General features: G+C 35.7%; 1 protein-coding gene across 1 annotated transcript in view; it reads left to right on the top strand.

Moving 5' to 3' along the window:
* SAMSN1 (SAM domain, SH3 domain and nuclear localization signals 1) overlaps nt 1–19,376 on the top strand; it is a gene marked incomplete at its 5' end in the record, with an annotated part of 131,520 nt that extends 112,144 nt beyond the window's left edge. Inside the window, 5 exons of the mRNA XM_082655338.1 lie at nt 1,260–1,389; nt 3,702–3,853; nt 5,989–6,195; nt 8,125–8,275; nt 19,055–19,376. Of these exons, the coding sequence (XP_082511464.1) occupies nt 1,260–1,389; nt 3,702–3,853; nt 5,989–6,195; nt 8,125–8,275; nt 19,055–19,257 (843 nt within the window). The 3' untranslated portion in view covers nt 19,258–19,376. The remainder of the gene's footprint in view (nt 1–1,259; nt 1,390–3,701; nt 3,854–5,988; nt 6,196–8,124; nt 8,276–19,054) is intronic.
* Nucleotides 19,377–19,603: the final 227 nt, after the last annotated feature.

Genomic DNA, 19,603 nt, shown 5'->3' with positions numbered 1-19,603 from the left:
CAAGCTAATTCTGAGTTTAGTTATTTTGTTCTTGCTATTTCTTTTGCTTGGAAAACTGTCTCCAAATCTTCATATAAGTCACATCTTCTTATCATTCAGGTCAAGAATTCAGACTCTATTACCTTATGGAGGAGGTCTTTGGAGGCTATTCCCTCTAAATCAGTCAACCTTCCTTCAACCCTAACCCGAGTAGCTAATCCTCTCACATCACCCAGTTTTATTTCCTTCATAGCACTTATTATTCTCTGAAATTGTCTTGCTCACTTTGTTTACACAAACCTCCCCAAACACTACAAACACACACACACACGCGCGCGCACACACACCCTGACAAACTAAAATGTACCTCATTTAAGATAGGACCCTGTATATTGTTTCCCATGATATCTCCAGTTCCCAAAACAATGCCAGGTACTTAGAAGGTGTTCTACAAACTTGTGTCGAATAACTGAACAAATGAATAAAAGAATGGATAAAAGCAGAGAATCAAACTGAGCATATATCGTATGTATAGTCTGAATTTTTACCAATGTTTAGAAATGCTCAAAAATGAGGAATATTGAATTATATTTTGATAAATATTAAGAAATTCATAGGCTTTGTTGAAACTATATAAACATGGAAAACATTTGAGATGTTTTCAAGCAGATGTAATTTCTTTTGAAATTGTCTGTCTTTCCTAATTTTATGCAAGATGTGCTTTTCACTTGACTAGGTGGCAAGCACCATATGAGATTTGTAAAGCTTCTTAGATAAGCTTTGCTTTAGAATTGCAAAGTGTGTATGTTTTATTCATATCTAGTGGTCTGGTAGGGTGCAAATAACTGACACGAAGCAACTATGCAGAGTTTAAACTTGTAATATCAGATCTCAAAGGATTAGTAATGGTGGTAAATAGATGATAAGGAGACCATGAAGAAATAAAAGTGCTTTAACAGATAAAGCACAGATGTTAATAAATCTAGCATTTCTGATTAAATAGTCTTGATACGATATTCATCCTAACCACAAAAATAAACTTTATAATTTCAGTTAAATTCCAAAATGTGGGCTGTTTCATCTAAAGAATTTTTCCCACTATACCATAAAATGTTATGCTTGAAATTGAGCTAAAGATTCATGACACTCATATTTTATGCTGATGTATTCCTAAGTATTTTATTGCTAAAATATGTCTTCTTTGTTAAATCAATGCACACAGTGAAAGTCTCCAAGGAAATCAGTTCTTTGCATTTAACCTCTGATATGATTTTCTGAAGGATGGGGAAGATGGAGAGGATGCCTTACTTTATCGGAACAGTGATCCCACGATTGGAACCCATACAGAGAAGAGCTCCCTCAAAGCCAGTGACTCCATGGACAGTCTCTACAGTGGGCGGAGCTCATCAAGTAAGGCTATAAAATGAGTGACAAGAGTCTAGATGGGAGATCTGGGTTAAGTTAATTAAAAACAACAGATTTATTTCTCTTTGGCTTGTTTGTCAAAATTTCACCAATGTTCCAACTACTTGATAAGAGAAATAGTGAAAATGTAGGATGTGTTGAATCTATAGCAATGCTATTGTCTAAAATAATACATAATATATTAGAATTATGGATTATTTTGAAACTTTTAGCACTGTGGTCAGCAAGGCTCTTGGGGATATGCCTCCAAAAGATTATATTGCACAATTAAATCAGAATCCCTACAATAAAGTGTGCTGGGGAGAACTAGCATTATTTTGAGTTCAAATTTTTTAAATGACTTGAAGTATTCAGGAAACTAAAATCTTGTTTTCTCTTTTTCCTTCCCTTTCTCCCCCCCCTTCATGTACTTCTTCCTTTCCTTTTCTCTTCCTTTCTTTCTTCCTTCCCTCTCTCCCTACCTCCTTCCCCTCCTTCCTTTCTTTCTCTTTCTTTCTTTCTTTTGTTTTCTTTCATTTTTTCTTTATTCCTTCCCTGTCCTGCCCTCTGTCATGTTTTCCTTCCTTTCCTTTCCTTTTTATCCTGAAGTATTCTGAAAAGAGCAGGACATCTGCATCAGTTCTAACATTTACTTTTTAGGTTTCCATTCAGCATTAGCCGGTAAAGAGTGAAGTAGTATGTAAATACTAAATAGTAGGACTATCACCAATTAGTGACAAAAAGGAATCAGCATGTGTTCAATAAGAATTTTCTAAAAACATCGTTTCTACCAAAGAAGTCACTCAGGCTTCAGTCACATGTCCTGCTACAATATTGGAATGAAACTACTGATACTACAGGGTGCCTTATAATTTTTTTTATATGCACACTGTTACTTATCCCTCTAATCTTTATAGGGCTTTTAAATGTTTTTTGCAAAGTTTATTTTCCATTTCATTTAAAATCAACTGCTTCTGTTATTTGAAGATGGATCACAAAGACCAGCTGCTGCAAATATCCTGAATTTTATTCCTACTTTCCTACTGGCTGTAGAACAGTTATTTTGTGAAGAAAAAGCTAATACAGAAGCATTTGAGGGATATATTTTTGCATGTGTGAAATTCAGATTTTATTAGTATTCATTTCTGCTGGAAGTTTTAAAATTCAAAATTGTAATGCCAAATATGGGTAGAATTTTATAATTCTACAATTATAATTATAAAATTTTATAATTTTACAATGAAAAGCCAGGGACTGGAGTGGTCATGGAAGGGAGGGTGTGAGGAGATGGGGGTCTACTTAGCTGTTATCATAAACAACTTAATTTCTGTGACTAGACGCAACTCACCTTTCTTTTACACCAGTCCATATTTTTAAAAAAAAAAAAATGGAGAATCGCTAAGGCTCTTTCTCTTATTTCTATACTTATTTGAAAGAATGGCAGAGATACTGGGGCTGTTCCCTCATGAAGCAGAGCAAGCACTGAAAGGCCACAGTGAAGGAAAAAATGAGGTGACAAGTGAGAGCAGTAGGGAGACTCAGAGTTACTTCTACTGGGAGATATTCTTGCCCCCAGGCAGGCAGGAAAAATGGAATCTCTTTTTTTTCCCCCTTGAGGTTCAAAATCAGAAAGGAAGAGGACCAGAGAGCAAGGATTTGGAGCAGTTTAAAAAGCCCAGTTTAGAAAAATTTTGAACAGTTTAGGAGTACAGACATTGGAACACACTTCCTCTTTCCCTGACGCTCACACAACAAGCAAAAATGCTACTTTTTATACACAGAGATGTTGCCTCAGAATGGCTTTTGGTACACAGTAGGAAGTCTGAGACACTATTTTTGCTACATTGTGATAAGTTGTAGGGAAGCTTGTGGTCTTATGCTTTGATCATTCCTGATCAATAGCACACAAAGATCAAACTGTCGCTATAGGTTTCTGCCTTTGTTTACACGTACAAAATTAATTATCTGGTTTGTACAGGGAATTAAGTCTCTACTGTCTGCCTCTTTAGCAAGTATCCAATGCTCAAAGCACTGTGCTACTGAATCAGATGATAGAGACTGAAGTAAGAGTGTTTGGTTTGGTGGTAGAGGAAAGAATGATCAGGTTGACTGGAGAAAGATCAGAAATGGCTCAGAGGACAGATGTCAGCGGTGGAAAATGACTGGGAGGCAGAAACAGGGATCGGTCACTTAGGACCGCCTCAGGAGGCTGGCATCCAATGCTTCAGCATTATTCCTGCTTAGTTATGTCCAGGTGATGGTTCAGAATGTTATGAACCTTCAGTGAGAACTGTTAACCTCTGCTTTGCCTTTATCAGGTGGAATAACAAGCTGTTCAGATGGTACAAGTAACCGGGACAGCTTTCGACTCGATGATGATGGCCCCTACTCCGGACCATTCTGTGGCCGTGCCCGTGTACATACCAGTTTCACACCGAGCCCTTATGACACTGACTCCCTCAAAATCAAGGTTTGTGCACATCATATCTGCATTCTGTATGGTTTGTCTAGGGCTGGGTGTATGATCTTTTTCAGGAAGTGCAAGTATGGGGAACTAGGGGGTGAGCACGTTCTTCCCAATAGGAGAACTGGGGACTGGTGTACTACGGCAGGAGTTCAAACAAAACATAAGAGGTAGGGTAGGGGGATCAGTGTTTTGAGGCTATTTGCAAAAGTTGCATTATGTAGATAATGTAGAATCAGAGCTTATTCGGGAAGAAGGAATTGTCTACATTTTTCTGAAAACCAAAATCCTCACAAGTTGCTGGAGGTGCCCAGTTCTACCTGAAGCCAAGGAGAGGGAGAGAAAATGGAACTATCAGGCAAGAGCCCAGCAGAGCAAACGTCTTGGGAACCTGACTTGGCCAGGCAACTTCAACACTTAAGTCAATACTTGCAAATGCCATGAGTAACCTGACAACTTTCTCTCAGTGATATTCCCTCCTGAATTCCCTTTTTTTATTCTTATCCTCTTTGTTCATTTTCTTTTGCTGTGAGGGCTTCACAACACAAAGGTTGCACCACCGTTTGTGCTGCCTAAGGGGACATTTGTGGAGCTCGAGTAGGACACAATAAGGAATTCCACAGACACACGGTGTTGAATACTGTTGCTGACCATCCTGGGTCTTATCCGAAATGAAACTGGATTTTTGCTTGTGATCTGTGGGCTTCCCTGTAATGTATATTTTTTACAAGTTTAAAGGATAATAAGAAGGATGTAGCATAGGACTGCCATACTTTGAAACTTCCCCTAGAGCTTCTGGGGATTTTCTAGGTCTGCTTAGCTGATCCCATCTAGCCTAGGATTTGATTCCCTATAGTTAAAGACAGGAAAAACTAGGTGAACAGCTCATAGTGTCTGAAGAGCAAACTATCATAAATCGGAAAGAGCAGATCTTTTAATCACATTGAATTCTACTATTACAAATAAAATCCATGTTTTAGATGGAAGAATACACATTCACAGAGCAGCAGGAAAAAAAATATATTTAGTAGCAGACTTAATGCTTTGTTTGAGGGTAGACCCTTAAAATGACAAAAATATCAGAATCTATAATGTTATCTCTGAGGTAGAAAGCTGTAAGTCTCAACGGAGTAACTATGACACAAATATAGACACTATATTTGCATAGAAATCAACTTGCTTTACAAAAAAAATACCCTGTGGAGTTTTCTACTCTTGCCAATAACTCCTGCAGTCTTACTCTTAGTTGTGAATAAAGAGAAAGACCAACTGGCTTGTCTATCCCAATGCATTTCATTCATACTTCAATCCAAACTTTGCTGTGGAGCTCAATCTAAGTGTTAAATAAGTAATTAGTAATTAATTATTAATTAATCTAGGATAATTAGCTTAATTTATCCTTAGTGCATATATACTTTTGTTACATATTTGCTATGTACAAAGTTCTGAACATTTTGATTATTTTAGATGGATACAATACTTGAGGTGGATTTATTTCACACTGTAGATGAATTTTTCAGATGAACTAGAAGGACAGACAGAGTCATAGACTCGTCTTTCTTCCCCTTCCTTACTTGGGACCCCCTCCAGGAACGATAGCTTGAGTTTTGCTACATATATATTGTTTTGACAGGGTAAATAAAAAGAGCATTATTTTTGAATTCAAGCAACTTAGGCTTGAGTTCTGGTTCTGTCACTAACTTCCTGTAAGCTCTTGGGAAATTATTTAATGCTTGCATTTCTTTTTCTGTAATATTTAGAGTAATAATGACACCTCGCATACATATCTAAGAGGCATGTTGTGGGCATAAAATGACTTAATAAATGCAAAAGTGTTTTGTAAACTATAGGATACTCTACAAATATAAGTTGATAAGTTGATACGATACCAAAAACATAAACACATCATCAAATACATTTAGGAGCCTTTCTTCAAGTATGTTGGGGTTTTTTTCAATATTACTAGTAAATAGTTTCCTTAAACTTTTAAAAGAAATTTCCTCTTAGATTTATTTTTAACTCTAAACCTCCTTAGTGTAATGCCCTCATTATTCTAATTTTCAATGATTCCATTCTTTCTACCAATTGTCATGGACACCAGAGTTCTCTGAAATCTAATTTGTATATTTCTTTGTCTTTAGAAAGGAGATATCATAGACATTATCTGCAAAACGCCAATGGGGATGTGGACAGGAATGTTGAACAATAAGGTGGGAAACTTCAAATTTATTTATGTGGATGTCATCTCAGAAGAAGAAGCAGCCCCCAAGAAAATAAAGGCACACAGAAGGAGTGGAAAGGAAAAACCTAAGACTCTGCAGGAGTTCTTAGAGAGGATTCACCTTCAGGTTAGCAAACCTATGGCCTGTTTGATTTTGGTGGCATACGGATGGAGTAATTGAGAATGGGTCAGTGTTTGTTTAGTTAAAAAATACATGACTTACAGAAAGGGAAAATCTGTTTTCCAAAAAACAGTTTATATATACCCTTTATTACTTTTATTATGCGAGGACAGGTCTTGATACAACATCCTTTGGACTAAACTCTAATGGTACTTAGCAGTCGTGGTAGAGATTAGGTTGAGAAAGTGCAGTGAAAAATGAAATATACTTGGGAGAATAAAAGTCCTGGAGAAAACATGTAATGAGAATGATAAAGAGAATATAAAGAGTGAAGGTAAAGATTCAGAGAACTGAAAGGAGAAATGAAAAGAAAATTGTATTTTCTATAGAGCAGAGATCAAAAGCAAGTCAAGAGAAGATAACTAAATTAATTGTTTTTAAAGTAATTTGTTAGGAAACAGTGATCATTAAGCCCTCATAATGATTGTGTTAAGAAAACTGTGTTGTCTGTATTTAAAATCCAATTATTTTCTTGTTACATTAGAAAACTTTTTATGAAATATCTATGTTGTTAAAGGGCATGTACATACAATATGCCTAGCCTCACTCAATTTACTGTTTTGCAATCCATTTCTAAAATTAACACAGCAGTACTTTGATAGTTTTCAAAATTCATCAAGACAATAGCCAATTAATCTTTCCTTAACTGGTTTTCCTGAATTATTTAGTTGCATTCTTGTCTGTAGACACATTACATAGGCCTTTCAATATTACTATTGGTGTCCCCCAAATGGGGTACTCCTTGGAGGAAGCACAAGTTTGAATCCTGCTTCAGCTACTTGTTTGTTCTGTGACCTATGAAAAAACCAAGGTCTAAGGAAATGAAATACCTTCCTCAAGAATCCACAGTTAGTTACATCAGGATGGGAATTTTGTTGTTGTTGTTGTTCTAACACAGTGCTCCTTCTAGGATACATCACTTTTAAAAGAGTTGAATTGCTACTCCTTCTTTCCCTTTTTTAAAAATAAATAAAGGGCTAGTAATAAGTTCTTTCTGATTACTTAAAACTTTTATACCTCCTCTTACTCAATTTTAGTAACTAAAATAAGGATATTGAAATTATGATCAAGTAAAATGGGAGGAATAGCTGAGAAAGTTGAAAAGCATTCAAATTTACTTTGCATTTCTATTGTTAGAGAGAAGTTACATAAATAACATAACAGACTTTGAAATCAGAAGCCTATGAATTTTAAACTAATTTATATTGATGCAAATGATGGACAAAATATACATGATAAGAAATGGAAACAATACTTTTCCCAACCACAGTGCTTTCATGCTTAATAAAAGCTTTTAAATAAATAGAAAGTCTGAGATTCCTTAGGTTTCTATAATGCCTTTCAACCAAAATGCTAAGTATACTTTTTTATATAAATTGAGTCTATTTCAAATTCATTTTTTAACCTACTCCAAGAAGTTAATAAGGGTAGATGATTTTGCAACCAAGCAAACAAGAAAAGGTATAGATCCAGAAATATTATTATAATATACTGTATTAGAGGCATTTTATTGACAGACTTAATAACATGCTAGCTTTGTCAATTTCACTATTTGAGAAGTGAAAAACTGCCAAATGGGATGAATGATGCAGCTATTTAATTGATCCATGATTTGGCATTGTATAGCTTAAGGTAGTCATTTCTTCTTTACATTTGTCCTTCCAGAAGGTGAGAACTGTACAACATACAGTTTAAATGCCCCCAAGTTCATATGTGGAAAACTAGTACAAATAAAATAAAGTTAAGCAAAAGTTCTGTTGGCACCTTTGGTTTTCATGCATTCCTACACTTTTTGTTTTTTAATCTAAAGAGAACTAAAAATAAAATATTTGAATCTGACTATCTTATATTATGCATATTTTTTCTTCCCCACAGGAATACACCTCAACACTTTTGCTCAATGGTTACGAGACCCTAGAAGATTTAAAGGATATAAAAGAGAGTCATCTCATTGAATTAAACATTAAAAATCCAGAAGATAGGGTGAGGTTACTATCAGCTGCTGAAAATCTTCTTGATGAAGAAAGTAAGTATGCACACCTACTCTTCTCCCTAGCTGAGAATCACAGTTTAATGTAAACAGTAAGATCATTAAAAACAAAGCCCCAGTTTTATTTACTGAGAGTCATGTAAAGCATTCTTTCCAATAAAATAAGTATTTTCTTATACATTTGGAAACAACAACTCTGGTCAAATATATCATTAGAAAGAGGGCCTTTTTTTCCTTACTGGATTCAGGAAACAAAAGGGCTTTTCTGGGTACCTCATTTAAATTCTGCAGAGCTATTAATTTACACACAAGTGGATGTCCACATTCCCCAAAACTGAGGGAGTTAGAAACAAATATTTAGTGACAGCATGAGCCATTAGCGAGAAATGTCATATGCAACTTCTGTAGAACAGCACAGAGCATCGCTCTGAGCTAATGAGCCTTCGCTCCACACAAGAAAATTCGTTTCATTACCATAGAGTCACATCTTGTAAGTGTTTACAGTATTCTTTCAAAATGCTATAATAGCTTGCAAAAATATTCAGCACTTACTTTTATTATCTGAGATGGTTCTCTGTATTTGTAAGTATAAACTAAAGATGGAGTAACACATGTAGATTCCCTTGAATATTGGCTACGCTAACTGGATTTGTAAAGATGGGATAGCTTTTGTTTTTACAACTGCCCAATCTGAGCATTCTTCTTATTAAATCTGGCCAGGCTCCCAAAACTCTGAGCTCAGGGAGTGCCAAACTCTGCAAGGAGTATTTTGTTAGAAAAAAGGGGGGAAGGTGTCTAATTTTAAAGGAGAAAAAGAACTTAGATCATCCAATCCAACCTTCTCTTTCACAAGTAATATTAATAATAATCATTAATTATCCTTTGAACATGTTCTCTGACTAAAACTTTGAGCCTTTACATTTATTTTTACATTATCTTTACATTTATTTTCTTCTTTAATGCTCTCCACAGCTCTGTGAGCTAGTATCATCCCTATTTTTATAATGAGAAATTGAGAAGATAAGCAACTTGTCCAAGCTCACGCACTTAGTGAATTAGAAAGCTAGGACCAGTGTTTATGATGCTATGTTATACTTTCTTACACAGCCCAGGCTGAGAGTAAAGAGGAAAGTTCTATTTAGGACCCAGGTCTCCTGACTGTCCCTTCATGAGCTTTTCTATATCCTCCCTCATATGCCTCACAAAATGGCATAGTTGAACTGCACATGTGTATTATACACTGGCCTTTTATCTAGTGAGAATTAATTTACTTTTTTAGAAACTGTACCTTACTTAATCCTTACTTACTGTCTTGAGTTTGCATAGATCCTCATCCTGTTCAAAGAGTTTTCACATGCATCACTAATTTGACACCCGCAGAATTGATTTCATCCTTTGGCCTGGGAGTTTGTATGCATTCTTTGAAGTTGTGGAGGCTAGGAGGTGCAGAAGAGAGAGGAATCGGGTCACAGAGGCAGACACAGGTCAAACTTAAGAAAGTAGCCTATTTACTCAAAAGTACAAGCCAAAACAAAACTGATCAGTGTAAACTGGTATAGCAATATCGTCAAAGGAAATGAGGCAGTTTCTTTCACATCTCATCATTTCAGAACATGGGTCCTCACTAAGCAATATTACGCTAAGAAATGGATTCTGTAGATTTCTTGTAATTGATAATTTTCAGTGTCATTGTCAATGCTCTCCGAAATAAGTTGATGCTGAAGTAGAGGGAGGAAGAAGAGTATTTTTTGAGCACTTGTAAATAATTGCTTTCGACTACAATAACATCCATGTAGGTATTTTGCCTATTTTATAGATGAGAACATATTTCAGAGATGAATTTCAAAGAGGCCAAACAGCTAGGTTAGTAGCAGAGTTGGAGTTTTAATCAAAGGCAGTCTACTCTAAAAATCCAAGTTCTTTCTTCCACACATACAAACTGGTAAATATGAATAGAACAGTGACTATTTGAAAATTCAAGTTTTCTACTGCTTGGTCAATTTTTCCAAGAGCTTCAGTTCAGTTTTCCATCTCAGAAAGTGGAAGTTAATATTTAAGTGAGAACGGAAACTTTGCGACAGCATGACGCCCTGAAAGGTGAAAGGCTACTATGGCCTCATTGAAACAAGATTTGTGAATGAAGGGACCTGAGAGCCATGGGAAACAGGGCTTTCAGCCAGACAAGTGCGCTCAGCAGAGACCCACAGAGGGAAGCTCAGTCCAGTGCCAAAGGCATGGGCCACTGAAGGCCTCCCTCATCACCCATCTACTTTCCATGTTAACAAAAGAATAACTTATGGATGATACCATATTAGAGCTAGGTGTAATTTTCAAAACCGTCTGACCCAAATTCTTCCTATACAAGATGGGGAAACTAAAACTAAAGTAGATAAGTAGCCTTCTCAAGGTCACATACCTAGAACCCAGTCTCCTAAATCTATTAGAAATACATTCTGCTACGCCCTGGTCTCTGAAAACAAAAGACAGTATCTCCAAAACATGATGTGACTTTCCATGTTTGACCTAAAAAAGTAAAAATTCCCTGAATTATTTCTCTTTATAAAACTTCAGAAAACAGTACTTGAAGGTCACTAGAGGTTGATCATTTAATAATATCCAGTAATGTACAAACATACCCACACTGAGTCAAATTCTGGGAGATGAAAAATGGACAAAATGTAGATTCGACCAGTGTTTGTTGTCAACATACAACCCTGAGATTTTTCTTCCTTTAATCTTACCGGTCTAAGGTAGTATTAGAATATACATGTCAAAAAGATGCATATTGCATGTTAGGCTATTCTGACTGAAAGCTATTTATCTTATATGAAACTGCTTTGCTCAAGAAATAAAGAAGAATGACTTCTATTTGTTGATAAGAGGCTGAGTTCTGATGATTCGGCACCATGCTGCTGCGTGCTTATTTTTATCTATTCTCTACTCTGTGAATCATATCTTCTACAACCATGCTAAAGATTAAATGTACAACCTTCATGTACCTTGAATGATAAAGACCTTGAACGTATGGTTGTATAAAACTGAGACGTTATTAAAAACAAATGCATGTCATAGTCATAGGTTAAAAATAGTTAGCTTTTTGTGTGTGTTTAAGAATGAGGTATGCAAATTGGCCAGGATTTTATGTATGCATTTTATTTTGATCACTGAATAATGTCAGTTTGGGGGAATGTCAATAAATTCCTAGTTTAGAGTTTCTTTGCTTCTTAGGTTGGAAACTGGAAAGTTTTGCTTTGCTTATCATTCAATGTAAAAATTGAGCAGAGTGGGCCCCTGTTTTGAGGGCAGGAGTTAAAGCTTTGAGATTAGGTAGAAAAGACCACAAGCTCCATGTGAGCCTTTAATACATCTAGAGGGACCAAGAGGATGGGGGATGGAACAGGGACAAACAGAAATCTAAGACTTAGAGCAAGCAATTTCCCTGTTCTCTTAGGCCAAAATAGATAGCATTGTACCCACTCTGACCTTGAAAATGTTAACCGGATTAAACTTTTTTAGGTCACTACTTGATAGGAGGTAAAGTTGCTTCTCCAAGAAGCTGACAATAGGGCTGGCCAGTGGTGTTAGGGCTGATCACAGTATTACCTCTGGAGTAGAATAACGACTTTGGGTTCTGCAATCCCAGGCAAGACCAATACAGAGATATTCTGAATTTGTTCTCAAGTTGCATTAGAACTGAGCAGAATTAGGCTACTGGCTCCTTCAGCTGGGAATCTAGATGAGGTTAGAAGAAGAAGAAAAATTAGGGTGAAGTACTCAGCTCTTGAAGGAGCAAAAGAGCACAATCTGTTTATTTTGTGCACATTGGTTTTTCTCTATTTATCTTCTGAATTTTAAAATTGTTTGTTTACTTTGAGTAAATATTCCCAGCAAGGAAAAAAGAGAATAGAGAATATATGTGTGTGTGTTTTTCCATAAACACAACCTTCAAAACCCCTTTGCCTTGCTGAGAAATGGCTCTTTAAAATAATAAGAGAGGTAACTGCTGTTTATAGTTAAACAGCTCTTTTTATTCTGAACTTGTTTCTCTTTTCCTACATTTAGAAGCACTTTGATGTGTCTTAAAAGTGTGTCTATGAGAATGTGTACTATTGTCCTTGGGGAAAACAGGAGATGGAAATATCTTGTTTTCCCCATAACAGAGGGATAATTAAAATTTAAGTTGGAAACCAAAAACAACTTAGTAACAGAATAAACAGACTATACTAGAATCTGTCTATAACATATTGGAGGTTACTACCTGCAACCTTTGTTTGCAGTGTTCAGTGAGGAGGAAGGGGGAGGGTGGGTTGTGTGCCAGGCTGTCAGCACCAGCTGTGGTCACAGCAGCCCCTCATTGCTCAGCTATCCCCAGTTGTGTCTTCCTGCCTGCCTCCCTGCCCCAAACGATACAGGGCAAATGGCAAGGCCCAGCCAGGAGCCTGGAACATGAGCTGCCAGCAGGGGAGGCTTGTAGCTATGCCAAGCAGCAGTCCAGCAGTTGGCCTGACAGTGTGCCAGGGTAGCCTGGTGCATTAGCCCCTGACATGCATGCCTGGCGTTTCCAACCCACTTGCCGTATGATTTGGATCTAGATTCAAGAAATGTGGGGCCTTTAAGAAAATATATGCTAACTATCCACAGAGACGGAGAAGGCACCCAGGCATTTTACATTTATGTATTTATAAATATGCATTTAATATCTATTTCTAGGCATAGAAATTTTGCTTCATGAAATTTACTTTCTTCAGATTTTTTTGGTTTTACCCCCTAAGATTGAAATTATGTTAGATGCCATATTCTGTATAATACAAAGAACAATAAAATGAAATAGAAACATTTTGTACTTCAACCAGAGAACAATCTCCAGAGGAAAGAGTTCATAGAATTTTCACCTCAGTCACTTATAATGTCTGTACATGTAGGGCATTCCTGTACTTGTTTTTATATTGCACTGTGATTGTGTACTAGGCAATGGCTTTGTAGTGTTTACCCTGGCCAAACAAGACCGAATTCTCTATTACCATGTACCTTCCCAAAGCCCCTAGCACCACACTTTGCATTGAGTGGATGGTAACAGATGCTTGTAGAATGCATACATGTTGAATGAGGGAGTGAAGAGATCTGCAAATAGTGAGCAAAACTTTTTTCTGTTTATAAAACTTAAAGTCCCCTTCAATCCCACTTTACACACAGAAGTTTTTGTAACGGGCAGGTGGGTGTTGATATGTGTTGTCAAGATTCGTTTTATGTATACGCTAACCATGTGTGCATGTGAGTGTGCAAGTATGTAAATGAGTACATTTCTAGAAGGAGATAATCTAAAAACTGTCAAAGTTTAAAATGTGCATACTTTTTTATGCAGAAACTCCAGTTTTAGGAATTTGATTAATTTCTACAAATGCATAAAAACACTAGCTAAACTACGAGGAGTTTCATTAAAAACTAAAACCAATGTGAACTTCCATCAGTAATTAATTTGTTATAAATAAATTAAGATATATGTGAACAATAAAATAGTAGGAAAATATTAGGAGAATGAAATGCCTACTGACATGACGATGTCCGAAACATATTAAATGATAAAAGCAAATTGTAGATCAGTAATATGCAAGGTAATGTTATTTTTGCCAAATAATAATACATTTTAAAATAATGAAGTTAGGTTATTTTTTCACCATGTGAAGTAAACAGGATTAATTTAACCTGTAAGAAATACGATATTGATTTTCCAAGGTCCCTAATTTAGCAATAGAATAATAGCCTTTAATATTATTTGGTCATTATCAAAATAGTCCAATGTGACAACAACTCAACCACGGGTAAACATTTCCTGGGACCAAAACCTCTCATGGAACTGTGTGCTTGAGTGAAGTGGCAGCCTAATGGTGCTGTCCCTGTCGGTGCTGAGTGATTGGATCTTGAGTGAGTGTGCCTCTACCCTACTGAAGGAGCCAGCAGAGTGGAGTGGAAGTTGTTGGGAGTGTAAGTGAAAAGATGTACATCTCATTAGAGAGGAGAGTACGATGCTAGGATGCAAAGAGAGATCTGCAAACAGGGAGAGTCATTTCAACTCCATATTCTCTCATGGCCTCGGGAAGACAGCAACTGGTTGGTTTCCCGTGAAGACATTACTATTTTCAGTTTGTTCTTGTTGTTTTTCCAAAAGGTGGATAGGTATTCAAATGAAATAAATACCAAATCATCACTAAATAGAAGATTAAAATATTCAGGTAATTTAAGGACAGATAGAATAAGAAATAATTAAGAGTTACACCATGTAACTGAATGTTCCTCCATGGACAATGCTACCTCTGGACAAATAAATATAGCCATAGTTATCTGGAGAGTGCTTGAGTTTTGGTTTGAGTGACTCATGTGGAGCTACCAATGAGGATGAGATTTTGAGCCATCCTAAGATGTGCTTTAAGCCTGGTTTTTCCTCTTTGGAGATGGTACCAGGCTAGAGAACAAGAGGAAGATAATACAAAGACTCAAGAGGTACCGTCATTTGAATTTCAACAAATTTCTTACTTGATCTTCTTTAGTTCATATTTCCTTTAATTAATCTAAACATTACATTCTTTTTATTAAACACATTGTTTATGGAGCACTTTCATTGGCCAGCTATTTTCCAGTGCCCTCCGGATTGCATTATTTTATAATGTTGTACTTGGCCTAAAGAACAGAGGCTTCATACCTAAGGAAAACAAGATAGTAAAGTCAAAATCTGGAATATTTGGGTAAAGAAAACTGGGAAAGTCAAGCAAAAACTAGTAGTTTACATTTTTTTATTAAATCTTTAACTTTCTAATACGTGAATATAGGACAAATTTTTCTCCTTAGGGCATGAGAAATTTTTCCCAGCAATAGGAATCTAGTTTGATTTCCTTAAAGCTTTCTTCATGTTTAGTATAATTGAGATTGCCTATACTTAATTAATTAAATGTCACAACTGGATATTTATTTTATGAATAATTATATTAGCTCTCTTATGTTCTAATCACCATGCCACTTTTTATCTCCATTGATGACTATCTTATGTTGAACCATGGGCTTTATACAATTCCATAAAAATTTTGGTAAGAAATAAAGTATTTTAGTATTCAAATTAGTTCTTTATGACAAAATACCTCCTAAATAATTTTTTGTTAACATAATTATTTTATTTTTATTACATAAAGTACAGAACTGTTTGGGGCTGCTTTATGTACTCCTATTATGCCTGCTGTTAGCTGGTAGCAATAAGATATACCCTTTTTCAAATTATTTACTAACTCTCCAATATACCCAGATTTTTTAAATGTACCGCTTTGGGGATATTTGCAAACCATTCAGGAGCTTTATTAAAAAATGGTACCATTTTTTTTTTGTACTTTATTAAAATAAAATATAAAATGTATATGATCCAGAAATATAGAGGAACTCTATCTAAAATTTTAACACTTTCATTTGTGAATTATATGATATCTCTAAGTTTTTACAGTTTTAATAATAGAAAAATTATATATAATAATTTTTTAACTTAACATATTATCAGAAATATTTTGGTATAAAAAGATGCACTCATATACCCTACGGCAAGTCTGTAATTTTGTAGGCAAACTGTTTCTTATTCCAATGTATTACTTGCCTGGTTAGCTCAGATGATTGGACCATGGGACAAAATTGATGAAGGTTATAGTTTCAATTTCTAGGTAGGTCAGTTAGCTTTACTTGGCTTCATGGCCACATGAAGGGACTAAATGACTTAGAAAGAACATGTGGAGGTATTAGTGTGAATTCATCTCCTCTGCTGGAAAAACACGCATAGCAGAAGACCTAGGTTTGTGCCAATCCCTAAGTCATTAGCGTCAAGATGAAAAAAAAAAAAACAAGAAGAGGAAAATCTTGACCCTCCAAATACAAAAACTGAATGCTAGATAGCTTTCATTTCCATAATATAATTTACTGACCTGCCTTCTCTTTTTATAGTTACAGTTGAGGGTCTCCAGCCGATCACCTGCCTGAAATTACTGCAAGCCTAGTAGGAAGCTTTTGAGGAGGCGTAGTCATGTTTTCATTTCATTAGGAAATCATTTAGCAAATTACTGCTGTTCTGTAAATTACTGTGCTGCATAACTTTCATACTGAGCAATTATTTCCTTTTTCCGTAAAAATTGCAGATGAAAGGTTTCTACAATAAATAAACTGTATTGAAAACAAACCATTCCTAGAATTTGGAGAATGTGATACAGCATTTCTCAGGTGGAAATAAAAACAAATATATTGTTTACTTTGTTACTCTTTGAGGTGAATGTATAGCGGCTTCTGAGGATGAAATCACAAACTAAGTATCTAGTTTCTGAAAGGAAAAGAGCTAATTTTGGAAATCAGAGTTCTTTAAACCTAAGTTTTACACCTTGAAGAGAGCCTCACCATCAGTAATCAACCTAAACAGAACACGGTGTTGGGAGCAGTTTTCATTATGCCAAGTCCAAATGTTTAGGATGTCAGTCTGTGGGTAGGAACTCAGTCCTTTCAATTTTGTGTTGAGGCAATGGGCCCAAATATAAACTGAGGAAATACAGCCTTATCCCCACAGCCATTCTGACTAACAGGACCACATTCCAAATATGGAGATCACTGCTGATGTGGCAAGAAGCATTGCAAAAAGACTGATTCCTCTGGCCTTTTCCGGAAACACTTGGCTAATGGAACACAGGGCTGGCTCTTTCATTTCAATGGCAGTAAGACCGAAAAGCAAAGGAAGAGGAGAAAGCTTTTCCTTAAAGAATGAGGTCTCATTTCAGTGCTGCCTTTTCATAAAAGAAGGGCTTGGAAACAAAAATGAATGACTGATACTCATAAAGACTAGTCAATATTAAGTAGATGCCCCCAAACCTGAAGGTCATTATAACTAATAAAGAGAAAATGCTTCATGATAGCTAACATTTTAAAATAACAATCACAATAGGCGTATATTAAGTTAAAGGTCCTTATACCTAGAACTAGTTATAACATCACTAGACTTAAATTTGTGCTACTTGAGTCCACAGTTAAATAAAGTTGTGACAAATGTGGAGAAGATTAAGAAGAATGGCATAAATGTGGTTTCATCGTTGCAAATGAAAACTTTGAGGAAAAGGTTAAAAGAACTGTTATGATTCATTTTGAAAATGAATGGACTAAGAAATTTTTATCATTTTTTCCAACCTTTCTCAACTTGTGTTTCCCATATAAACCACATAATACAGAAAATAATTTAAGTGACTCAATTCCTCCATGAAAGGTACATAACTAGTACCATTGTAGATACATTGATAAGAACTTAATTCATTATGTACAAGGGTGCTGAGGTACCAGGGCTTAATTCTCTCTTGTAATAGAGGTTGATAACAATTGGATACACAGTGGACCATAAACTAATGTTGGCAAGATATCCGAAGCCTAGAAAATGCATTTAAAAGCAGGAGATGTGTAGGCAAGATAAAGGGTAGATTTCCAAAAGATAAATTACAGGAAAATTATACAATTACACAAATTCCTTCTTCCAAAGATTTTGAAGTTTGGATTTACTTTATTCTCACTGGAAGGGGATGAAGTGCATAGCCTCTGAAGGCAGAGGTCTTAATCCACCCTGAAATGTATGTTCTTCCAATGTTGGGCTATTCAAATCTCCAAAGTGGAGAAGCCCCAAGGTTAGAAGGGGAAATAGCAAAACATGCTGATACAGCTGAGAGGTGGTAGCCTAAGATCCATCTCCTTTCCTTGAAACCCATCTCATGATACAGAGAAACATGTGTTTACTGGTGTCAGGCAATACAAAGAAGGAAACTTCACATTGAAAATGAGAACACTGATGCTTAATATTCTTGAGGAGAGTAAAACTATAGGGCTGCTTAGGTTCTTTAGAAATATCTTTCGTTACATCGCTAATGTAATTTTTTTTCTAAAAAGATAATGCCTGTTGAATCCAGAATACTGCCTTGATGACACAGAATTGCCACTCTGAATATAAATAATTGTTATTCAGAACTATAAACAAAGAAGTAGCAGACAAACTATAAAAGGCAGATTCAATGGACATAGTGTTTCTATCTAAAAGCAACCTGGGGAATTCCCTGGTGGTTCAGTGGTTAGGATTCGATGCGGTACTTTCACTGCCATGGCCCGGGTTCAATCCTTGGTGGGGGAACTAATATCCCGCAAGCCATGTGGCACAGCCAAAAAATTAAAAAAAATAAAAGCAGCTTGGTTTCTACGTCTACTTTTCTGATGAATGCAAACATAGGAAAATCCTGGACACTCTTAAGTTTTATTAGTTAAATTCCAGGTTATTGAAATCCTATTGTACATTGTTGCCCATAGTGATTTTTTATTCATTAATCCACATTATCATGATTCTAGAACTGTTCGAGAAGATCACTACTGACTCGGATGTATATTTAAACTACAAATGACTTCTTCTAATGTTACTTTAAGGAGTATTTGGACAAGGCATCAGTCACACTGTGGATGCAATCTGCTTTCTTTGGCAACTTGTTATTAATGTAAAATGAGAGTCCATATTGATCTTCACTTATGTAAGCCATTCACATGAACTCCGTGAAACTGCAAGTGAGCAACAAAGGGAAAACTGTCTTCTAAGAAAACAGTGGTTTGAATATTGGAGTTCAAACTACTCTTTTATAGTAAACAAACATATTGTTTACTTACAGAATTTTCAATTGTAATGAAGTCAAGTTTGGAACAGTTAAAATAGCTCAAAGATGAATGAGTATATGAACAAAACTTTTCTTGGCTTTGCCTAACTGCTGCCCTCTTTTCCATTTACAGCTATTCAGGAGCAAGAAAATGAATCCATGTCCCTATTCTTAAGCCCAGACATCTCCTTAAATAAGTCACAGTTAGATGACTGCCCAAGGGACTCTGGTTGTTATATCTCATCAGAAAATTCAGATAATGGTAAAGAAGATCTGGAGTCTGAAAATCTGTCCGACATGGTACAGAAGATTACTATCACAGAGCCAAGCGACTGAATACATATTATCAACTCTACATCTACAAATGTGTTCTATTTTAACTCTTCTTGAGCTATCAATAAAAGATCAAAAAGGAGAGGAAGGGAAGTATTTGCAGATACAACCTGAAGTTAAAATGTTTTAATAGGAATGATTGTACATAAAAGCTCATATCTCTAATGTTCCCAATTATTGTAAATAATATGTATATTTATCATTTTAAATGCTACGTGTTAATATTTCACTTACCTGTATCAGAAAAAGGATAGCTTAAGTTTTTGGTATGTGTGACATAAGCCTTATTTGGCTTTATTTTATAAGTGCAAAATAATTCTGCAAAAAAAAAAAAAACTTCCTTTTTTTA

This window comes from Grampus griseus (genome assembly GCF_964374135.1).
Source record: "Grampus griseus genome assembly, chromosome: 5".
Classification (NCBI taxonomy): domain Eukaryota; kingdom Metazoa; phylum Chordata; class Mammalia; order Artiodactyla; family Delphinidae; genus Grampus; species Grampus griseus.
Note: the sequence above shows the minus strand (reverse complement) of the source record. Positions and strands in the feature narration are given on the sequence as shown.